This window comes from Rattus norvegicus, chromosome 19 (assembly GCF_021556685.1).
Source record: "Rattus norvegicus strain SHRSP/BbbUtx chromosome 19, alternate assembly SHRSP_T2T, whole genome shotgun sequence".
Taxonomy (NCBI): domain Eukaryota; kingdom Metazoa; phylum Chordata; class Mammalia; order Rodentia; family Muridae; genus Rattus; species Rattus norvegicus.
Genome location: NC_141552.1, coordinates 14,624,150 through 14,646,799, shown reverse-complemented (window position 1 = coordinate 14,646,799; position 22,650 = coordinate 14,624,150). Strand labels below are relative to the sequence as shown.

At 41.6% G+C, this 22,650-nt stretch overlaps 2 protein-coding genes across 3 annotated transcripts in view; one reads left to right on the top strand and one right to left on the bottom strand.

Moving 5' to 3' along the window:
• The window catches only part of LOC134483118 (disks large homolog 5-like), a 44,975-nt gene extending 34,249 nt beyond the window's left edge, over nt 1-10,726 (bottom strand). The window contains exons 1-2 of the mRNA XM_087595508.1: nt 10,091-10,726; nt 3,346-3,427 (exon numbers count right to left, since the gene is read on the bottom strand). The gene's annotated coding sequence lies outside the window, so the exon portion shown is untranslated. The remainder of the gene's footprint in view (nt 1-3,345; nt 3,428-10,090) is intronic.
• Nucleotides 10,727-16,875: 6,149 nt separating this feature from the next.
• LOC147998829 (disks large homolog 5-like) lies at nt 16,876-22,650 on the top strand. 2 transcript variants are annotated; one of them, XM_087595468.1, is made up of 6 exons: nt 16,876-17,032; nt 18,067-18,226; nt 20,638-20,769; nt 21,403-21,569; nt 22,284-22,389; nt 22,513-22,650. In XM_087595468.1, exons 1-5 carry the CDS (start codon nt 16,906-16,908, stop codon nt 22,346-22,348), a joined length of 651 nt encoding a protein of 216 aa, XP_087451594.1. In that variant the 5' UTR covers nt 16,876-16,905; the 3' UTR covers nt 22,349-22,389; nt 22,513-22,650. The 2 variants fall into 2 exon arrangements, with proteins under 2 accessions (XP_087451594.1, XP_087451592.1); XM_087595466.1 differs by having other exon boundaries at nt 20,626-20,769.

The window sequence follows — 22,650 nt, the reverse complement described above, 5'->3', positions numbered from 1 at the left end:
TGGAAGAGTTAGAGGAAAGCTTCCCTTCTGAGAAGTGACTTAACACAGAAGGTTCACAAGTGACAGTCAACCCCCAAGTATTTCTTCCAGGAGAAAGCACTCAGCTCTCCCCTTTAAACAGTTTAGGCTCCCACATGGCCCAGTTTTGTGATTGGGGAAGATTTTCTGGAGCTTAGTTGGCCAGTCAGAGTGGGGCTACATTCTTTTTTTTTTTTTTTTCTTTATTAACTTGAGTATTTCTTATTTACATTTTGATTGTATGCTCTTTCCCGGTTTCCGGGCCAACATCCTCCTAACCCCTCCTCTTCTATATGGCTGTTCCCCTCCCCATCCTCCCTCCATTACCACCCTCCCCCTAACAATCACGTTCACTGGGGGTTCAGTCTTGGCAGGACCAAGGGCTTCCCCTTCCACTGGTGCTCTGACTAGGCTATTCATTGCTACGTATGCAGTTGGAGCCCAGGGTCAGTCTTTGGGTAGTGGCTTAGTCCCTGGAAGCTCTGGTTGGTTGGAATTGTTTTTCATATGCGGTCTTAACCCCCTTGAGCTCTTTCAGTCCTTTCTAAGATTCCTTCAACGGGGTTCCTATTCTCAGTTCAGTGGTTTGCTGCTGGCATTCGCCTCTGTATTTGCTGTATTCTGGCTGTGTCTCTCAGGAGCAATCTACATCCGGCTCCTGTCAGCCTGCACTTCTTTGCTTCATCCATCTTATCTAATTGGGTGGCTGTATATGTATGGGCCACATGTGGGGCAGGCTCTGAATGGGTGTTCCTTCTGCCTCTGTTTTAATCTTTGCCTCTCTATTCCCTGCCAAGGGTATTCTTGTTCCTCTTTTAAAGAAGGAGTGAAGCATCTGCATTTTGGTCATCCTTCTTGATTTTCATGTGTTCTGTGCATCTAGGGTAATTCAAGCATTTGGGCTAATAGCCACTTATCAATGAATGCATACCATGTGTGTTTTTCTGTGATTGGGTTACCTCACTCTGGATGATATTTTCCAGTTCCATCCATTTGCCTATGAATTTCATAAAATCATTGTTTTTGATAGCCGAGTAATATTCCATTGTGTAGATGTACCACATTTTCTGTATCCATTCCTCTGTTGGGTTCTTTCCAGCTTCTGGCTATTATAAGTAAGGCTGCTATGAACATAGTGGAGCACGTGTCTTTTTTATATGTTGGGGCATCTTTTGGGTATATGCCCAAGAGAGGTATAGCTCAGTCCTCAGGTAGTTCAATATCCAATTTTCTGAGAAACCTCCAACTGATTTCCAGAATGGTTGTACCAGTCTGCCGCCCACCAACATTGGAGGAGTGTTCCTCTTTCTCCACATCCTGGCCAGCATTTGCTGTCACCTGAGTTCTTGATCTTAGCCATTCTCACTGGTGTGAGTTGAAATATCAGGGTTGTTTTGATTTGCATTTCCCTTATGACTAAAGATGTTGAACATTTCTTTCGGTGTTTCTCAGCCATTCGGCATTCCTCAGCTGTGAATTCTTTGTTTACCTCTGAACTCCATTTTTTAATAGGGTTATTTGACTCCCTGCGGTCTAACTTCTTGAGTTCTTTGTATATTTTGGATATAAGCCCTCTATCTGTTGTAGAATTGGTAAAGATCTTTTCCCAATCTGTTGGTGGGGCTACATTCTTAATCCATACTCATTCACACAACAGAACATCTTCCTCCCCACCCACGAGGCCTTGACTTGAACCCAGGTCCTTCCAGGATCAACAGACCTGAGAGAACAGATTGCAGCACAAGAGAGAAAAGAAGCCAGAATAGTTTAAACTGGAGAAAACCCCCATATAGGCCGTTTATCAACTTTAGGGGTTTGCATATTGTGGACTTCAGAATCTTACGGTCAGATTTTTCTGATTACACCTTATAGGTGAAGCTGAAGTCTACTGAGGGTGGGATCATCCCAGGCAGGGAGGGGATCTGACTCTGCAGGCCTGGCCACCCTCTGCATTCTCCCAAAAATAATTTTTAGTCAGCTGTAAATCTGAAGTGAAATTTGTTTTTTTTCAACTCAAACGGTTGACATTTCAAGTCTCACACACCATGTGAGAGACACACATTTATCCACAGGGGATTTGAACTTACTTCTATAGAAATGACTGTGGGCCAACAGAGGGAAAGCATTCTTGCCTTTAGCATTCTGTCTGTATCAGAGACTACATGGACTGGCTTCCTGGACAGACATGTCCAAGCAGACAGACATTGTAATGAGGGAAAACTTAGGCAAGAAATGACCTGGGGACAGTGATTTCAGATTGTGCCTTTAGCCAGGAATCTCTGTTGTCATTAAGGCAAGCAGTCTTGGGCCTGCCAAAACTTGTCAGTATTTCAGGGCTCTTACAACTGCTCCAGGTACTTCTGAGGTGAAAGCCTTTCATTAAAAAAAAAAAGTTTATAGAGCAATATTTCTCCACCTGTGGGTGGCAACTGCTTCACAGAGATTGCATATCAGATACCTTGTACATTATGACTCATAAGAGTAGCAATATTATTTATGAAGTAGCAATGAAATAATTTTATGGAGGGGATCATCACAGTATGAAGAGTTGTATTAAAGGGTTGCAGCAGTAGGACTGTTGAGAACCACTGCCATAGAAGCTGACAGATGGGAGCAGACTCCTCAGCTGAGTAGAGACCCACGACAAGGGATACTGTGTCCCACCCTAGAACCCAGAGGCAGAATCTATCCCGGGAATCTGTGGGTCACCTTGTCTTAAATTCTCCCAGGGTCAAGAATAGCATTGATCATCTCAGCAGAATCAGCTTGCACAGCCACATCAGGCCCATGGCTTCCCTGTACAGAGAAGGATGTGGGTCTGAGTGACAGTCAGTGAGACTGAGGGGACCCTGATACTCATTTGCTTTGAGCTGTGGTTTCTTCACCTGTAAACTGGAGGTGTTTCTGCTGAATTGGGTTGTAGTGGAGATTAACAGAACATACAACCTGCTCAGTGTCTGCCTGGCATGGACCCTGCTGGTTAAATGGAAGCTGTTGATGCTGACGAGATTAAAAGTAGAATTTCTAGCCAGATAGTGTTAGTTGTGGGGCGCCATACAAGTGTTCTAAGCATTTTCTGATTCTAAGACCGCCTCACCTTACAACCTAAGGCTCTTGATTTAAATTTTAAAAAAAGAATAAATATAAAATACCAATATGAAAAAATCATAATCAGAAATGAGCTAATTCCTGTGAAGTCATTTAGCTTTACATTTTCTGCTTCTATTTCCAAGGCATCTAGAGTAGCACTATCCGAGATCCTAAAGCCTTCTATTATGGTGCTACCCATTCATTCCTCTCTCCTTGAGGACTTCTCAGGTGACTTACTAGAATCAGATGGCTTTTAAGATTGTTCCCATCAGGTGCGATCTCTCTGTCCATGGGCCTTGCCCAAAGCTGCAGGGCCAACCTGTTGTTTTACAATCCAAAATTCCAGACATTAATTTTACCAATGAAGTTTCAGGAGTCAGATGCTGAAGTCAAGTAAAGCTCCCAACTGTCTTTCCTGATTCACTGACCTCCCAGAAGAAGAGCAGTCCTGTTCCCTCTGAACACTTTCTTAAAAATCCTTTAACTCAAAAACTTTCCATTGGTTTAGTTATCTAGATTTCCTTTCACGTTGTGTCTTGATCTGCTGGACCTAAGTGCACTTTTTACCTTTGCCATAAATGTGTGTGGTAGGTGAGCCATACCGTAATTAAGTCCATGTTTACATGAATAAACAACTCTTGCTTTAAATGTCTGTGCCATGGCCCTGCTATACCACACACTAGTTTTTCAGTAAATAATACATTCTTGGAGATCACAGTGTGATCAAATATTTTGTAACATGACTTAGTAACGTTCCCTCGATTTTATAAATCGATTTCTTTGACGAGGATTCTGGGTGTTGTCTGTCAGGTCTGAGTGCATCATCTTGGGAATCCCAAGGAACATCAAACTTGGGCTTTTGAAACTGTTGCATATGGCCAACCCGGAGCAAAAACCACCCAGGAATCTACTGATACTTGACACACATTCATTCACCTGCCTTTTTCATATAGTTTATGGCAAGAGGTCACCATTCTTGACCTTGTTTCACTATAAAACGTGGTGCTAAGTGTAAGAGTTGGGGTCAAGGAGATCACCCCACAAATCACAAAATACCCATCTCAGATAACCATGTATGGTTTATTGAATACAAAACATCCATGAATTTCAGGACAGAATTAAAAGTCCAAACCTAAGGATAATAGAATAGAAGAGAATTTAGATTTCCAGTTCACAGGTCCAGTAAGCATATTCAGTAAATCATAGCAGAAAACATCCATAAGGTAAGGGAAGAAAAGGCCATGAAGGTACAACAAGCCTACAGAACGCCAATTTAATCATACCAGAAAAAATTCCTCCATTAACATAATAATTAAAACACTGAATGCACAGATCAAAGAAAGATCATTAAAAGGGGTAAGGTACAAATAACCAGTAACAAATAAGTTCAGACTCATCTGAATTACACCAGACTTCTCAACAGAGACTCCAAAAGCCAGAAAATCTTGGGCAGATGTAATGCGGACCAAGGATCCTATACCCAGCATAATTCTCAATCACCATAAATGGAGAAACCAAAATATTTCATGACAAAACCAAATTTAAACAATATTTTTCTCTAAGAAAGCACAACAGAGGATTGTAGTAGGGAAACTCCAAGACAATGAGCTAAACTATACCCAAGAAAAACCAAGAAATAAATCATCTCTCAATAATTTCAAAAAATGAAGCACACAATCACCATTTCACCCATAACCAGAAAAAGAAGAGAAAGCAGCAACTATTGGTCTTTAATATCTAACCAGACCCTCTGTCACCAATCCCCCAGCTCCTAAGGAATAAACTGCCAGCCAAAGTATATACAGGGTCTATGGTTCTAGGTAACTGTGTAGAAGGGAACTAATTTAAGTGGCACCCATGTGGCGGGAGGCCATTGTCTACGCTGAGGCCTGATGCCCAACAAAAGTAGATGCTGGAGTTGTGAGGTAGGAATGGATATGTGTAGGTGGGGGAACACTGTCATATAGGCAAAGCTGAGCAGAAATGGGATGTAAGATATGATGATGGGAGTGTGGAAAGCAGGACAACAGTTGAAATGTAAATAAATAAAATAACCAATTAATAAAAAAATAGCCAAAAATAAAATAAAAAGTGAAAAGGTAAAAGAAAACTTACACCAAAACAAAACAAAAGAAATCCTTGTAGTGGATTGGCCTAATTCTGCTTGTATTTTAATGCTAATATGTAGAACTCAAGACTGGTTAACCTCCAAAAACTGACCCTGCTCCCAGTTAACTGTGATTATAAAGAAGCCAACAGCCAACAGCTGCACAGCAGAGAGATGGGGGAGGTGAGCTTTGAGGGCTTTGCTAGAGAGGATCATGAGGAGGGAAGAAGGAGGAAGAAGCTGCCAGAGAATAAAGGAAGAACATGTGTGATGGAGAGGAGAGAGGAAGAGGACAGCAGCCATGGTTAAGGGAGAGGAGAGCCTGGTCCTGAGGGCTGTCCAAGTGCAACAAAGAGCAGCCAAGATGCTACACAGTCAGTAAGAGTTGAGCGTTATTGTTTGGAAAGTAGATCTGATGCCATGGAGGGCAGGCAGCTGCCCAGCTACTGTGCTGATTAAGGCATATGATGAATAAATTTACAAAATATGTATAACCAGTAAGGAGCTCTATAGAGGATCCTAAAAGGAATACTTTAGTTTGAAGAGAAGGATAAAATACCAGAGGAAACAGGAAATAATTTAACAAAACTAGAACAGTCAATCAAAAGAAGACAATAAAACCCACAAAAATTAACAAAATTAAATACATAGGTTTAAATAATATTTGCACGTCACTAAACTCAATTCCCCAGTGAACAGACATTATTTAGCCAGAAACAGGATCACCATCATGAGATGTAGAGGATATACTAGGGAAACAGACCTAAGACACAGGTCCCTATCGCAATTCTATGCAGTTTCTCTATCCAGCTGACAGAATAGATTTCAAACCAATCCTGTCCCGAAGATGTAAGGACATTCATTTCATATTTTGCAATTACCAAAAGATACTACAATTCTAAATATATACATATTAAACACTGCAGTCACAAATTTAAATATATAATTATCACATAGTTGTGAAATTACCCATTAGCTATAATAGTGGTTGTGATTGTTTTTAATAGTCTATTCTGACCACTTGGCAGATCACATGCAAATAAACAAAAGAGGAGGAGCAGAATTCAGTGACATCATCAGTCAAATGGACCTAACAAACTACACTGAACTATACATATATTTTCTATCAGCCTGTGGATCTGTATCCAAAATTGACCACGGATTAGGACACAGAAGAGCCCTCAGGAAAGATAAGAAAGCTGAAGTAGTGTCACGCATTCTATCTAAGCACAAAGGAATCAAACTGGTATCACACAATAGAAAGTGCAGTCAGGACACACTCTCGTGGAAGGTCAGCAACACAAACAACACACTACTGAAAGGGCCAAGGGAGAAACACATAAGGAAAAATTAAAATTCCTAGAAATGAGTGACAATGAAAACACATCCACCACAGATCTATGCGATACAACATAGTTTTAGGATTTATGTTGCAGTCAGTAAAGCCAGAGCAGTGGACCCATCTAATCCCTTTGTCATGCATCAGAAGTAGAGAATGTGGACTGTGCCCTGTTGGGTTAATGCCTTGAACTGGCTCACCACATTCCCAATTTCCCTTTGCAATGATAACATATTTTTGGCATTACACATTGGATGTATGCAATTTGCCTTTTGATTTCATAGGGGAATAATTAAGGGACTTCCTGGAGGGTCGAAAAGCACTGTGGATAAACTGTGTAGAGACTGAAAGACTACAGGGGTTTTGGAAGCTGAGCTAATGTATTTTTATTATGATATGTTTAAGAACCTATGGGGAATTGGGAGTGGAATATGGTGATTTGAATGATAATGGCCCCCATAAACTCACATATATGAATGTTTGTTGCTGGTTAGTGGAAATATTCGGGAAGAATTATAAGATACGGATTTGTTGGAGGAGTGTATGGGATTGGGCTTTGAGGTTTCCAAATTCAACACCATCTATAGTTAACACTAACTTTCTCTGTCTCTGACTTGCACATATGATGTAAGCTCTCAGCCAGTTCTCTAGAAACATGGTGTCCTACCTGCTGCCGTGTACCCCAGCATAATATTCATAGACTCATGATCCTTGAAACTGTAAGCTGAAATAAACTCTTTCTTCTACAAGTTCCCTTGCTCATGGTGTCTCTTCACAGCATAGAAAAGAAACTAAGATTGGAAGGAACAGTTAAGTGAAAAATTTCTCAATAATATCCTGGAAAATAAAATTCAGACATTTACCAAAAGTGTCAGGTACCGTGATCAAGCTGGCTTGACTGCAGAGGTGCAAGAATGTTTCAACAAATACAAATGAATAAACAATTCACCACAGAAAACCAAGAACAGGAAACACATGATCACTGCAGTAGAGGCAGACAATCTCTTTGGCAAAATCCCACAGTGATTAATGCAAAAGTCCTGGAGAATCTGGGATATGGAGAAGACATACCTTAACATTATAAAGGCGATATGCAAGGCCAACAGCATCCTAACTGGAGGAAATCATAATGGATTTCCACTAAAATCAGGAATAAGTCACAGATGTTCATTCTTTTCATCTAATTCAACTAGTATGTGAAGTCTTATCCAAACAATATGACAATAGAGAGATGGAAAGGCATGTTAATATGAAAGAAAGCAGTCAGAGTATTCTCATTTGCCGGCGATATGATCCATATATAAAGACCACTACGAAACCACTAGCAAACTCCTATGGCTCATGGACACATTCACTAAAATCACAGTAAAATCAATAGAACTCCTGTATACCAACAATAAATATGACGAAAGAAGCCAAGAAAACAAACCCATTCAGAATAAAAATCTTGTAATATCTAAGGAAGTAAAGACTTGTTAAAATGAAATCATTAGGAAAAATAAAAAAAACAGAAGAAACCAGAAAATGAAGAGACCTCTCCTTTTCATGTATCAGTATGATTTATATTATTATATCGAATCCTACCAGAGTCATCTACAGGTTTAAATCCATCCCATTATAATCCCAATACAGATCTTCATGGGGATGAAAAAAAAATCTCAGAACTCACATGAAAGCACAACTGAGCAGGGCAGTCAGACACTGCTAACTAATAAGACAGTAAAGCACTGCGGGAGGCATCACCTTTAATGATTTCACCTTCATTTTGGGGAATAGTAAAAAAGAAAAACCAGCATGTTAATATCATGAGAGCAGACACAGTGCCTAATGGAATAAAATTGAAGAGCCTGATATTGGCCTATGTTCTTATCAGCATTTGGGTTTTGAGAAAAAGGAAAACAAACAAACAAAACAAAAAACTCACAACCACCCCTCCCACCACCACACACAAGTGCAGTTTTCAACCTGTGGGTTGCAAGCCCTTCAGGGAACAACCACATATGAGACATACTTTATACATGCTATTTACATTACACTTCAAAACAGTAGCCACCTTACATTTATGACTTAGCAATGAAATAATTTGGTAGTTGGGGTTGGTTACCACAATGTGAAGAACTGTATTCCTTGAGTTGTTCTTGGTCATAGTATTTTTCTGCAGTAACAGAAATGTGACTGATATATAAACTGGTACCGAAGTGAGTGGAGATGTTTGTGAGGAATCTCTTGATTTTTTGGAGGAGGGTGGGAGACTTTGGATTGGGAAAACTGTTGAATTATTTAAGGAGATCTTAACAGTTCTTTTAGTTTGCCACATGGGAGACATAAGTATTGTGAGTCTGTGCAAAATAGAGCCTCTCTGATGAAACTTCAAAGGATGGCAGGAACTCAATTGGTGACTGGCTTAGAAGCAATTGATATAATTTTGGCAAACAATCTGTCTCTTTACTGCCTGTTTACTAAGAAGTGACCTGAAGATAAATAAAAAGCTAATTGACTAATTGTTTTGAGCAAACTTCAAGGGGTAGATATCCGGTGACCTTCCTCATATGGTAAGAATGTATGTTTGTATTTTTCATTGTTAATGTAGCCAGGACTTCAGTTAATCCCGCCACATTCAGGGTCTAGACGCATAGGAAACTGCAAGATCTCCCAGGATTTGGAAAATGTCCCAATTGTTGTAAGGTCCCCAAAACATGTTGTCACCCCACATACATTGGGAAGCAACTTAAAGGAACATGACCCCCTCATTCTCAAGAGGAAGGGTGGGTGGGTGGTTATTTGTCTGCCGTGGGCTGTAGATGATTATTGTCAGTTAGGGGGTTGGTTGCAAGTTCTTACTGGCCATGATCAGGAAGGAAACAGTAAAGCAGATTCGAATCAGGGGTGTCTTTCTTCCTTTCTCTTTCTCTCCTCAATTCTCTGTCTAATGTTGTGGGAAATCAGGAGAAGGGACTAAAATGACAAAATCATAGATCACTGTATCTCTATTTATACTAGAAAGCAATACCAAGTCTCAAATATTTTAGGATGGCATGGATTTTTGAATGATGATAGAATTTAAAATTGTACTTGCATAAATGATTCAATTCATTTTTAAGATATAAGTATATGCAACTTATTCACAATGTGGTGTAAAATTCTAATTTTATAAAATTACTACTGCACACTGCCGTGGATAATTACGGAATTCAAGCTAGTACTTTCCAACTATAAATAATCAGTCTTCCAGTCATGTTAGGTACTGCTTTAGTTAGGTACAGAAATAAGCTTTATTTAACTTCCTGTGTATGTTTTTAAAGTTAAGTAGGAAGTAAATCCCTTGGGAAAAAAAGCCACATTTGTCCACTGAGATAGACATTACATACAAAGGTGGTTCTCAAATCCTTTAGAGATCTGAAGAATCTGCCATTTCAGATGTCCTAATAGTTAAAGGCTTTTCACAGTGGGAGAGACCTCAACTCCTGGTAGTGTCCCCAATCTATTCTGAAAAAGATGATGGGCTCTAAAGAACCATTGGGTGAAATACTACCTACTTCCCTCTACTGCTGCCAGAAAGCTGTCCAGACTGTGCAGAAGTTGATCATGGGGAAGTCTGTGTCCCAGTTTTTGGAAAAAAAAATAGGATAGTCCTTCAAGTGACCTGCTTCAAAGGATTGTTGTCAGATCTCCTGGCCCAGTGAGTTGAAGGTGGATGCCACAGTGACACAGGAATATTTGCTGACTGACTCCCAGGGTAGCCAACCATTTCTGTTATTTCTTAGGTTTGGAAGCTGTTTGCTCTGAATTTCCTTTTTTTCAGGCAATATTTCTCCTCCTCAGATCTTGGATGGGGTTGAAGATTAGATAGTTTAGTCTTAACCTTTTCTTGTTATGAGAATCAGAAAAACAAACTTGTTCACCATCGTGCAGAAATGTGACAGCCAGGAACCTGGACAGGAACAGGGTGGACATGGGAGGCTCAGAAAGCAGGGCTCTATGGACAGTCCACAGCAGTATCAAAACTCCTGTGATAACCGCTCTGGCACCATAAGTCCTGAGAGAGGATGGGGATGCCAGGAGAGTGTGCGTGGTCTGCCCACTGCCTGGGACTTTTAAAAGCTTGTACCACCCCCGAGCACATAGAAGAGCTTGAGCAGAAAGAGGCCGATGCCCAGAAGCCGCTGCTGTGGTAGGAGGCAGTTATGGCGGTTGGAGGTGGGGGTAGAGGTGGAGGAGGGATGGGAGAAGACCGAGGAGTTTCCCCAAAAGACAAGAACAGACACCATCCTTACTACTCCAGAACCCACGCCAATCCCACACCACCCCTAAAATGCCCAGTCCACTGCCAAACCTCCCCATGCCAAGCATTCACAGCTTCATCCCCACTGTGCTTATTTCTTATTTTTTTTAACTTCTTATTTATTCTCTTTGAACCTCACATCCTGCAGCTCAACTCCATTCATCTGCCCTTCCCTCAGGTCTGCACTTCACCCTTGCATCCTGCTCTAAATCAGAGCAAAAATAATCTTCATGTGGAAGCTGAATAAAGAAAAAGAAAAAGAAAATTTGTATGCAAAAAATGTGTCAAATTTTAAGGATGAAAGACATAAACGCTTAAATTGTTTGGAATTAATGAAAGTACATTTGGTCTCAGAAGACTTATTATGGTTAATAAATGCAAGTTATGATAGATAAGGGATACAAAGCTTAAAAAGTGATAGAAAATGATTTAGGTACAAAATTTTAGACTAACATAATTTAGATAATGAAGTACCTTCTCCAATTTTGCAAAATACGAATGGACAGAATATTGTGACAGTAATTCTTACCTGATGCATCTCATAAGTTTTCTTATTTTATCTAGCTTATTAATGTTAAATTAAAGGTATTTCTTGGAGTAAAATGGGAAATGCTGAGGTGACCTCCCTTTGTACTAAGGTGTGTCAACTTTCAATTGTTAGTTCTGTACTGGCAGTGAGCTAAGTGCTGGCAGGATTTCTCTTGTCATTTCTATGTCCCATCATCAGGTTTGCTATTTTGTGGATGTTTGTCCTTCTCACCAGCTCAACACAAGCTAAGAGATGTATCAGGTGTTGTCTCACTGCCGATTGGATGTAATAAAGATCTGATGGCCAAGAGCTGCGTCAGGAAGTATGTGGGCAGAACTTCCGGGCATAGAGAGGGACATAGGCAGAGGCAAGCTGAAGCAGGAGATTCAGAATAGACATGGGCAGGAAGAGATATGGAACAGACCACGGCAGAGGGGTAAAGAGCTAAGCAGCAGGTGGGTCTCAATGGTAGAAAAATGGGGTTAATTTTTAGAGAAGATGAGGGACTGCCCAGTGAAAGGCCTAAGATTCAAACTATGTTCGAATTCTCCATGTCCCATTTACATCTCAGGCAGCTCTGTGAAAATAGTACACAATACAGTATTAACATGGCTTTGAGCCTGTGGTTTGGTTACTTTTGGTCACTGTTCCTCAAGACTGCAGGAGAAGGAACAACACACAGGGCAAACACATGAAAACCATGTGCAGCTTAGAGTGGAAAAGATCACTAAGAAGTTTAATGTCACAGCAAAGTCATGTGCTGAAGAGGAGGGTGACATAGTTAAGGAGATGAATGTTATTAACGATAAGCCTCCTGCCTCTGTGCTGGAGAGAAGTGGAAGGTGTCCTCAAGGCAAGACTCTTACCAATTAAAGTTCCAACTTGGAAAAGGGAGCTCAATAGATTTCGTGCTCCTACAAAGCAAGTGCATAGGGAAGCTGCTGCAGTTGTCATCCAAGCAGGCAGCTGACAGGTCAGTGCACCTCATGTGGCACAGAATTTGGAGGAAAAAAGATTTTAAGATTCAGGATGACATGAACAGGACCAGGCGACTCTCGCATTTATGTTTTTATTATTTGAGGCTTGAATTAGAATGATACTCATAGTCTCATGTTTTTTAGTTTTCTTTCATTATTTTATCTACATTTCCAATTTATCTCCCACTCCATGTTCCTCTACATGACCCCCTCTTCTGTCCCCCCACACCCTCTCCCTATGAGATTGCTCCTCCACCCGCCAATTCACTCCCACCTCAGAGGCCTAAGTTCCAATATCATGGTTCATGAAGCTTCCTCAGAAACAAGGTTCTCCCGTCCCAGTGATCCCAGATAAGCTAGTCCTCTGCTACATATCTACCTGGAGACATGGGCACACCCTGATTCTTTTATTAGTTACCTTAGTTAAGGTGTCTCTTCACAGCAATAGAGCAGTGACTGACAGGCTTAAATTCACTTTGCATCCCAATTGCTGTCCTTTCTCTTGTTACTTCTCTCCCACAGTTCCTCCCCAATGTCCTCACACCATCTCCTCTGAGAGAGTAGAGGAATATCCCTCAGAGTGTGCCTCCACCAAGACACATCAAGTTTTTGTAGGGCTGGTGCACCTTCTCCCACTGAGGCCAGGGAAGACACCTGAGTTAGGGTATCAGATTTCACAGACAGGCAAACCTTTGGGGATAGCCTCGGCTCCAGTTTCTTACAACAGGGTATGTAATACTGTATTAAACTTAGTAAGGTTTATTTATCTTCACCTAGCAACTCATCCTGAGAAACAGTGCTCTGGCCTGATGCTTTTGTTTTCAGCCGTATCTTCCTCTTTCTTCTGTGCTTACCACTGTAACACAGGAGAAGCTTCTAATATTAATGTTGCCAGATCTTTCCGGTCTTGGGGGATAATTCTATTCTGAGTTGTATATGGATGTAATATCTTCGTTACGTATGATGAATATATACTTCAGGAAAGGACTGCTTCCTTGTTTCTATTAAGATCTAATATGACGAAAGGATTCTGATTAATATTCCAGAATCGTAGGCCACCAGGTTGGTATGTCATCAGTCACTGAAGTGAGGTGAATTTTATAACACATTTTGGCCACCCACTTTCAATGTCATTATGTGGTATTGCCTTAGGCTCTTTTCTACATTCCCCTGCCTTTGGCTGAGTATATGTTTGAGGTCTCTCTGTGACTGTGCAAAGGAGTAAGAGCTAGGGCTGGGCCACAAAATAAGAATGTACTTGTTCATCCAGAAACAAAAACAAAAAACAAACAAACAACCAAAAAAAGCTCTAGGGTAAAATATCGGTGCTAGTGCTGAACTGAACTGTCAGAGGTAATTTTTTAAAGTAAATAACACTATCTTGGGGCTGATAATATGAATCAAATATCCTGCAACATAAGTTTGCAATGTTGCCTGCATTTTATAAATCAAGTCTGACCACCGTTTTGGTTCTTTCCAATCATGTCTGAGTGCATCATCACGGGAACCCCAAAGAAAATCAGAAATGGGTCCTTGAAGCTGATGCACAGGGCCAGTATAGACCTGAATATTACAGAGGACACCTTGATTCTTAACACAAGGGATCATTTCTCCATCCCTCTTGTCACATAATTTATGACAAGATGTCACCTTTCCTAACCTTAGCTTCTTTTCCTAAGTGCTGCTGAAGGGAAGATTTGGTGTCAAGAGGTCTGGACTCAGACCACAGGAACACTGAATTCATTTAAATAGGTGTAGTTTATTGAATGCACACACCAATACAGTTCAACCAGAGCAACAGCTCACAACTGTGTACTGGACATTGCTAGGCCCAGCTCATTGCAAAATCCACATGGGCTAAAGCACAAGTGCTGGAAATGCTGCTGTCTATGGGCCCTGACTCGGGTCATTTTACACATAATTGTTCCTATTTTCCTTGAATCTAATGGGTCCTATGTGAAGCTCATAGTTGGGGAACTTGTTAAGATTAACAAACCTCGTAACATACAGAACATAACAGGGTATGTGACCAGTACCACACAGTTCAATGTCAGGTTTTTTTGTTTTTTGTTAGTTTGTTTGTTGGCATCCATGATGTGGAGGCGTATTACAGAACAATAGGAAAGAGCTGGCTGCTGTGTAACAAATTTGCTGCTATTAAGGTAGGTACGGGGTCAAGACCTCAGCAACAGCCCTTAAGATGGAAAGGAGATGATGTGTTTGATACCTGAAAGGAGCTGCCTCAGCTGTGTTTCTCTGCCTGCTCAGTGCCCATTCACCATCACTCTGTCCCTGAAGAGGACCTCAAGGTCTGCCCCCTGCTGCCTGTGAGCCAGGACTAGGCACAGAAAGGCAAGGCCACAGCACTGGTTTCCAATTCCTCAGTAATGCTGGATTTCCAATAATGTACTTGTATACACAAATACAGTGTGGTAAGTTACAATATATACTAATCATTTCTTACATAGGACAACAGTTGATTGACTAAAACTAATTCTATTTTAAAAAAAGAAAAGAATCCTGGCTCTTGTGGAAATATACAAAGAAATATCTACGATGGTGGGCAATGAATTCTGCCATGGACTGAACTCAGAAAGGTGGGGTTGTGAGAAAGATGCATGGTCAAATAGCCCACCAGGTTCACATTGTGTCAACTTGATTTAATCTAATGACAAAGAAGTGGAGTATCTCTGATGGCTTCCTTCTAATCCCTTGAAAGGATCCCTGGGGATTGGCCTCAGTACATCACACTTCTTGATGGGGCAACAACACTCAAGGAAGCTTGAGATTGTCATAGGCACAGTATTATGCTACATATACAAAGTAGATAATACTACGATGTCCAGATGATGATATCCATTTGTATGCACTCTTAAGGTGAACCTAAGGAAAGAGAGATCAAGGTCCTTAGAATGGAAAGATCAGTCCCAGTTTTTTTTTTTTTCTACCATTCCAAACTGAACGACTGGTAGGGAGAGAATGGTAGATAATCGAGAATTGGTGGATGATGCTTTGAATGCAGGGTGGGTTTCTGTGCTGGTTTTAGACAGGGTCTCAAGTATCCCATGTTGCCCTCTCCCTGGATGGCCAGGTTCACTTTGAGCTCAGATAAACCTCCTTCCACTTTCCAATAGATAGGCTTACAAGAGTGGCTTCCAAGGACTGTGAGGACAGCATTAGCCTTTGACAGTTGAGGTGTGTAACCCACAACTATAGTTTTAGCCACGTTTTCCCATGTCTACCAGCTATTTCAGATTGTTGCTTTTCTATGCCTGACAATCGGGGACACAGAAAAAAAAACTGATAGAGAGCAAGGACATGGTGATCACATCCTTACCTCTTCTGTACGTTCTGGATGAGGTTTGTTAAAATTCCAATATTGCAAAAAGCTTTATATAGGGCCCATCTCATCAAGGGTCACTGTGTACTGTTCTATCTAAAATGTCTAATCAGAACTGACTACCATATAACACTTCCTGCAGTCCTCATATGAGAAACTTGGGATTTTGTTTTGACTTTTTCTTTTCTCTGTCTCTCTTATTTTTTGCTATATAAGTTGAGAGAAAGATAGTTAGGGCCATAAATTTGCCCCCAAAATTTGAACTATGGATGTGATCAATCAATGTTAGTGTGTGCATTCTGTAAAGTATTCATTTTTCACTATGATAGATGCTTTTGTGTTTGATGTGGTGGCCATTTCCCAGTGTACAGGTGCTGGGACCTTGCTCTATCCACTTAATGATGTTTATAGCCTCATTTTAGACCTTTCTGTGCACCCCCTATATCTCTTGACTATTTTATTTTTCTGATAGAAGCTCATGGTATATCTTACTCAGGCCTGTGAGCAGTGCTCCTTTGGCGACATTGGTGCACAGAGGAGAACCCCACCACCAGCATGAGGTTCCCTTCACTGGTGGCTCCAATATTGCACTTTCCTCTGCCAACTGGTCTCCACACTTTTCCTAGCACCATAAAGATTTCAACTCTTTCTCCTAAGGAATATTCTGGCAATTGTCGATTGTTAAGCACATGACTTCATGAGTGTTCCCCTAACACACACCCATGTTGTAACCTACATGCAGACTATTTCTTGATGTGATATAAAGCACCTGTACATAATGAGACAGGAGAACTTTTGACTGCATATTCAAGCTGGTATGAAATCTCAGGAAGTTTTAATGGCTAACATTGGTGAATGAGGAAATTTGAGTTAGGATGAGACATTTTGGGGCAAGATATAGAAGGAAACATTCATTTAGATGCATAGGAATTACTAAGGTTTTTTTATAATCAAGCCTTGAAGAAAATTTGGCTTTGGAAGCAGGAGATGCTCAGTGACTCTGCCCCAGGAAAGTCTCCTGGAAAGGGCACCTCTGCTTATGCTCAGTACAGGGAGAACATTAGCAGGAGGCAAAGTCTGCTCCCCATGACATCAGCTGTCCCTTCTATGACACTCTATTGTCTCCTAGAGAGTTCTGGCATCCTCTGTGATGTCACCAGACATCAGTGACAACCAGTGCCCTAGTTTCTCTCAGTCTGAGTCTGGCAGTTACAAGCTAAGACATGTTTTCCCATCTTCGCAAGCGTTTTGGGAGGGGGAACGTCGATTGTGGACAGACTAGAGTGAAGGAATCTGGCCTTTCGTCTCAAAGTAATGATGGACAGAGACAGCACTTCTGGGGAATGTTTAGTAAGTTCTGGGCAATATATTTTGAGTTCCCTGTCAGGGGGGCTGCAGGCTTAAGCTGACCTTTCTAGCAATGGGCCACAACAACTGGAGCATCTGAAAAGGAATTGAATTTTCATGAATATCACAATTCCTTAAAGTCAGGATTTCAGAACTTTAGTTTCCCCAACCCCACAGGGAGTATATGGTAAGGCCAATGCTATTATCCTGTGAATTTCTGGCCTTTACTTTTACAGTGAATTTGTTAGGTTACATTGATATAATAACATGATCAGGAGTCATGGAGGGTCCACCTTTTCTGAGTTTAGACAGGGCAGCAATGTATTTCACTCTCATTGCTTCTTTAAATACAGTGGATATCTGACAATAGTAACAGGGAGAAAATTGTGCTCCAGGCAATAAGCTTATGTTCTTAGACGACCTCTGATTTCTTCTAACTGGCAGGGTCATCATTAGCTTTATATATTAGAGGTTGTGTGTTACAAACATTTTTCTAAAATACCAAAACTGTTTGGAACATGTGGACCAAGATTCAGCCTGTAACCTATTGGAACTTCTGGGGCATTTGTTATTTCATATAGGGGAATTGATAAGTCTATTGAACATGTCCTTCCTGGAAATGTGTTTTAAATCCAAAGTTGTTGGCCTAGAGTATCAGGGTAGGACATCTGAGTGTCTCCAATCACTCAAGTTTAGTGGATGGTGAATTTATCATCTGAGTTCTGAAACCACAGGGGTGAGGGTCCTGAAATAAAGCTGTACCCTGTTCAGTTGATGATAATCCTGGAGAAGCCATCTCCATGGTACATGTAAGCACGTGATTTCCGGCATAGGGAACACCTGGCTGCTTACATCTCTTGGTCTCTATAGAGTAGTGGGAGAACTGAGATCCACTGAGGATGCCTCTTAAGGATAGACCAATCGCCTAGCAGTGACACTGGGTTCCAGGCTTGTTCTCCTGTTTAGGCCTAACTGTGGTCTATGTACACTCTATGCATTCTCCCCATGCAGGTTCACGTGTGTTCTTCTACCTACAGACACTGGGAGAGAAACATCATCCCCTGGCACTGAACTAAGCGAGAATCAGGCCAAGAAGGAAAAGGAGAGGCTGATTAAAGAGCTGCAGCTCATTACCGAGGAGAGAAATGACCTGAGAGATCGCCTGAGGTTTCTGACAGAGAGATCCATGAAGAACAGGTATGAATCGCTCCAAATGCTCTTGTTTCATTCCTGGGTCTGCAAGGTCACCTTCATCTTATCCTATTAAGGTTTTGGGTTCTAGAAAGCTGTGCATCCCTAACCACCCTGTGCTAAACCTCACCTCCCATATAGAGGAGATTCAGAACCTTGACCCTTCCTGAGGAGCAAGATGGAAAATGGACTCATCTGCTTCCATTTATTGAAAAGCAGAACTTGTGGTCTGAATGAAGAATTCGGGGATAAAGTCAGGGAGAGTGAGTGTCTAGTGTGCATTTGCAAAGCCCTTGACAGCTGGTGGCTTTGCAAGATTGTAATTGCAGTGAGTTTATGGTGAGTCTTGCTCTGTACTTGCTAGGCAGGGACTGAGTGCTGGAAGATCCAGGCAGCAACCTGAGGGGCCTGGTCCCAAACAGTTCATCTCAATGCTTGACTAGAAGTTGTCAGGCTCAGGCCTGTTTGTTATTGTCTGTGTGTCTGTGGGAGCCCCTCGGACACAGCAATGGTGCATGCATTTCTCCTGGTTCTCACAGTACTCTCTGTTTCCATATTTGCTTTTCTCTTTCTCTGACTCTGTTTACATTTCTCTTTGTTTTGTGGGTGTGTCTCAGTCTGTGAGTCTGTGTGTGCATACATCCAAATGCATATGCACAACTGTTATATGTTTATATTTCCCTCCACACCCGGAATATAGGAGTCTATGTCTTGGCCTAAGTATTTTTTTTTTATTCTACTCAAAAATATTCTTTTTCTTTCTTTTTTTTTCTTTTTTTTTATTAACTTGAGTATTTCTTATATACATTTCAAGTGTTATTCCCTTTCCCGGTTTCCGGACAAACATCACCCTCCCCCCTCCCCTTCCTTATGGGTGTTCCCCTCCCAAACCTCCCCCCATTGCCACCCTCCCCGCATAGTCTAGTTCACTGGGGGTTCAGTCTTAGCAGGACCCAGGGCTTCCCCTTCCACTGGTGCTCTTACTAGGATATTCATTGCTACCTATGGGGACAGAGTCCAGGGTCAGTCCATGTATAGTCTTTAGGTAGTGGCTTAGTCCCTGGAAGCTCTGGTTGCTTGACATTGTTGTACTTTTGGGGTCTCGAGCACCTTCAAGCTCTTCCAGTTCTTTCTCTGATTCCTTCAACTGGGGACCTATTCTCAGTTCAGTGGTTTGCTGCTGGCATTCGCCTCTGTATTTGCTGTATTCTGGCTGTGTCTCTCAGGAGCGATCTACATCCGGCTCCTGTCGGTCTGCACTTCTTTGCTTCATCCATCTTGTCTAATTGGGTGGCTGTATATGTATGGGGCACCTGTGGGGCAGGCTCTGAATGGGTGTTCCTTCAGTCTCTGTTTTAATCTTTGCCTCTCCCTTCCCTGCCAAGGGTATTCTTTTTCCTCATTTAAAGAAGGAGTGAAGCATTCACATTTTGATCATCCGTCTTGAGTTTCCTTTGTTCTAGGGATCTAGGGTAATTCAAGCATTTGGGCTAATAGCCACTTATCAATGAGTGCATACCATGTATGTCTTTCTGTGAGTGGGTTAGCTCACTCAGGATGATATTTTCCAGTTCCAACCATTTGCCTACGAATTTCATAAACTCGTTGTTTTTGATAGCTGAGTAATATTCCATTGTGTAGATGTACCACATTTTCTGTATCCATTCCTCTGTTGAAGGGCATCTGGGTTCTTTCCAGTTTCTGGCTATTATAAATAAGGCTGCGATGAACATAGTGGAGCACGTGTCTCTTTTATATGTTGAGGCATCTTTTGGGTATATGCCCAAGAGAGGTATGGCTGGATCCTCAGGCAGTTCAATGTCCAATTTTCTGAGGAACCTCCAGACTGATTTCCAGAATGGTTTTACCAGTCTGCAATCCCACCAACAATGGAGGAGTGTTCCTCTTTCTCCACATCCTCTTGGCCTAAGTATTTACCTGTAACACTTTCATGGTGATGTGAATGCTTTGTTCTGGGAGCCCCAAGGTCAACAGCACAGTTCTTTGCTTATGTGGCCACGTTTGCCTGTATATTTGTATTCGTTGTGCAGATTATAATTTTGGGATGATATATGGTCTGTTATCAGGACAGGAAAAAGTAAATCACAGGATTCTGGGTGCATTGGGGGTGGGGGAGCATGGAGAGGTGTGGCCTAGGCTCTTGATAGCTTACTGGCTGGACTGCAGATTTCCTCTTGATTGAATAAAGGGAGCCAGGGAACCCTCCATCTGGATGCCGAGATTCTGGTGTGCTGGACGCAGAAAAACATGTTTCTGAAGCTGAAGAAGGTCCAATATGTAGAATTCAGAAGGTGTCCTTCCAGGACTGGTGTAGTACAGGACCCACCCTGAGTTCATATCTTCCTAAATGCTGATGTTCATTGTATTCTATCATTTGGGGCCAGGCCACACTTCAGGCCAAATCCATATTATGAAGACCTGGAGAGAATGGAGGAGGCGGTCATGTCAATTCTGCACAACTTAGAGATGGAGAACACTGAGATCCATGAGAACAACCGTAAGCTGAAGAAGGAGATTACCTTCTCTAGGTAAGTCCTGGTCAGAAAGGCTGTCACCTGTGGAATGGCTATTTCTGATTTCTTTGTTCTGGATTGGACGGTCTTCAGCTCTGGTTCTATCTCTTGTGCTGTTTACACATCAGTGTGCCAGGGTCATCACGACTCAGTTTTCAGTTCCATAAAAGACTGTTACTCATCCCAGGATTGTCTAGGCATCTGCAGAAGGCTCTAGATAGAACAGCACTGATTGACGTCAGCAGAATGTTATTAGGCTGACCTGGGCCTCTGGGGTCATACCAGGTTTTACAACACTCAGTGCGTGGACCACAGGGTTAGCATGACCTTCTCTTGGTTCTACTGACCTCTTTTGCGGGTGTTTGCCAACTACTAATTGATGTTGGCCCCATGCATTGGGCTTTCATGGATAGTTATAGATCCATGTTCTTTTTGAGAGATGTGGACACTAATTGGTACTCAGGCCAAGCAAACAATTTATTCTTCCCCGAATTAACTCTTTGTGGTTTGTGCAGCAGCATTATGTGTATCGAGATGTATTTTATTAAGTCTTCATGGGTATCTGGGACCTGGTAGAGTTAGTGGGACTTGGGAGTAGGAATGGGAGAAAGGGGCAGCATGATCTTACTATGCAGACTGTATTTCCAGAAACCTGCTCAGCCAGCTCCTGATGGAGAACACATGTAGGAAGAAGTTGCTCCCACTGAAGCAGGAGAGCAAGGAGGGACATCTTGAGTGTGCAATGAACCAGAAATATTTGGTTGACTTCAACAAGAAAGATAAAGACCAGCAACCTCCAGACCCAGCATCATCAGGTACGGAGGAGCAGCTGTTAGCTTAACAATATCTGTTAAAATTTGCCAATTTGATACATCTTTGCTCTCTCCTACCACCTTTCTAATTTACACACACAACCTGCCAACCACCTCATGTAATGGAATTTTTCATTTCTCTGCCTATGCACAAGTATTCTGGGAAGTCAACCACTTTTCAGAAACTGAATTATTTTGCAAGTATATTTTGCTGCCACTTTTGAAGCTGCATTATAGAAATGGTGACAGATCAATAACATATCACATTATTGCACATGCACGTGATAGATTGGATGCTATGTAGAGTTTTGAACATGTTCTTGGTTCTTGAGAAATGACAAGTGGTCATGTGACTTCTTGTGTAGGAAGCACCTTTCCGGGATAAGAACCAAGTGCAAATGTCAAATTAGTACTTGTCATTGGCTTTAACCTTGGTGACATATGGACATCTCCTTTCTTCCTGCAACCCAATGAGGTCCCTTCCATTGCCCTGTTCTTGGTTTGCACTGGTATAAGTCTGGGTCCCATATTGGCAGCCCACATTACTGTGAGGGTTGCTGGAGATTTTCCCTGCCCACAGAGTTAGCAACAATGATATCAGTTAAAAGGTCCATGTTGACTGTCCAATAGAACTGAGGTGGTAGAAGGCAGCATTCTGACAGCTGGCTTGCTTTTCAACACCAAATCAGTGTCTGAAAAACTGCCTTCCTCTCCCAGGTCTCAGAAAGTGCAAGAGAGCTGGAATTGGACACACAGCAGTAAGAGAGCTTCCTGAAGAATAAGTTGTTTTCTCACGAGTCCCTGATGACAAACATCCTGAACGGTAACAACATTTTTTGGATGAGTATTTTTCCTCAGAGTTAATTTGTCATTTCTTAGAGACCCTAAATTTATATAACACTAAGCCAGCCTGACTGATTGAGGTCTTACTCACATTCTTCTTCAGAAAACATCACTTGAGAGACAACTTGGGGGACCGCCTTTCATTATGTGTGCTAGAGGAGAAACAGCAATACATCTGTGCTTCTAAATGTTCGTTAAGAATATGCTGTTTAGAAATATTTTTGTTATGATTTTAATTGAA

Excerpts from the sequence above, each read along its gene's own strand:
- LOC147998829 (XM_087595466.1), top strand. The coding sequence starts at position 16,906 with ATGTTTTCCCATCTTCGCAAGCGTTTTGGGAGGGGGAACGTCGATTGT. Across the intron at positions 20,770-21,402 it reads AAGGAGATTACCTTCTCTAG|AAACCTGCTCAGCCAGCTCC; the intron begins GTAAGTCCTGGT and ends CTGTATTTCCAG. Across the intron at positions 21,570-22,283 it reads TCCAGACCCAGCATCATCAG|GTCTCAGAAAGTGCAAGAGA; the intron begins GTACGGAGGAGC and ends TTCCTCTCCCAG.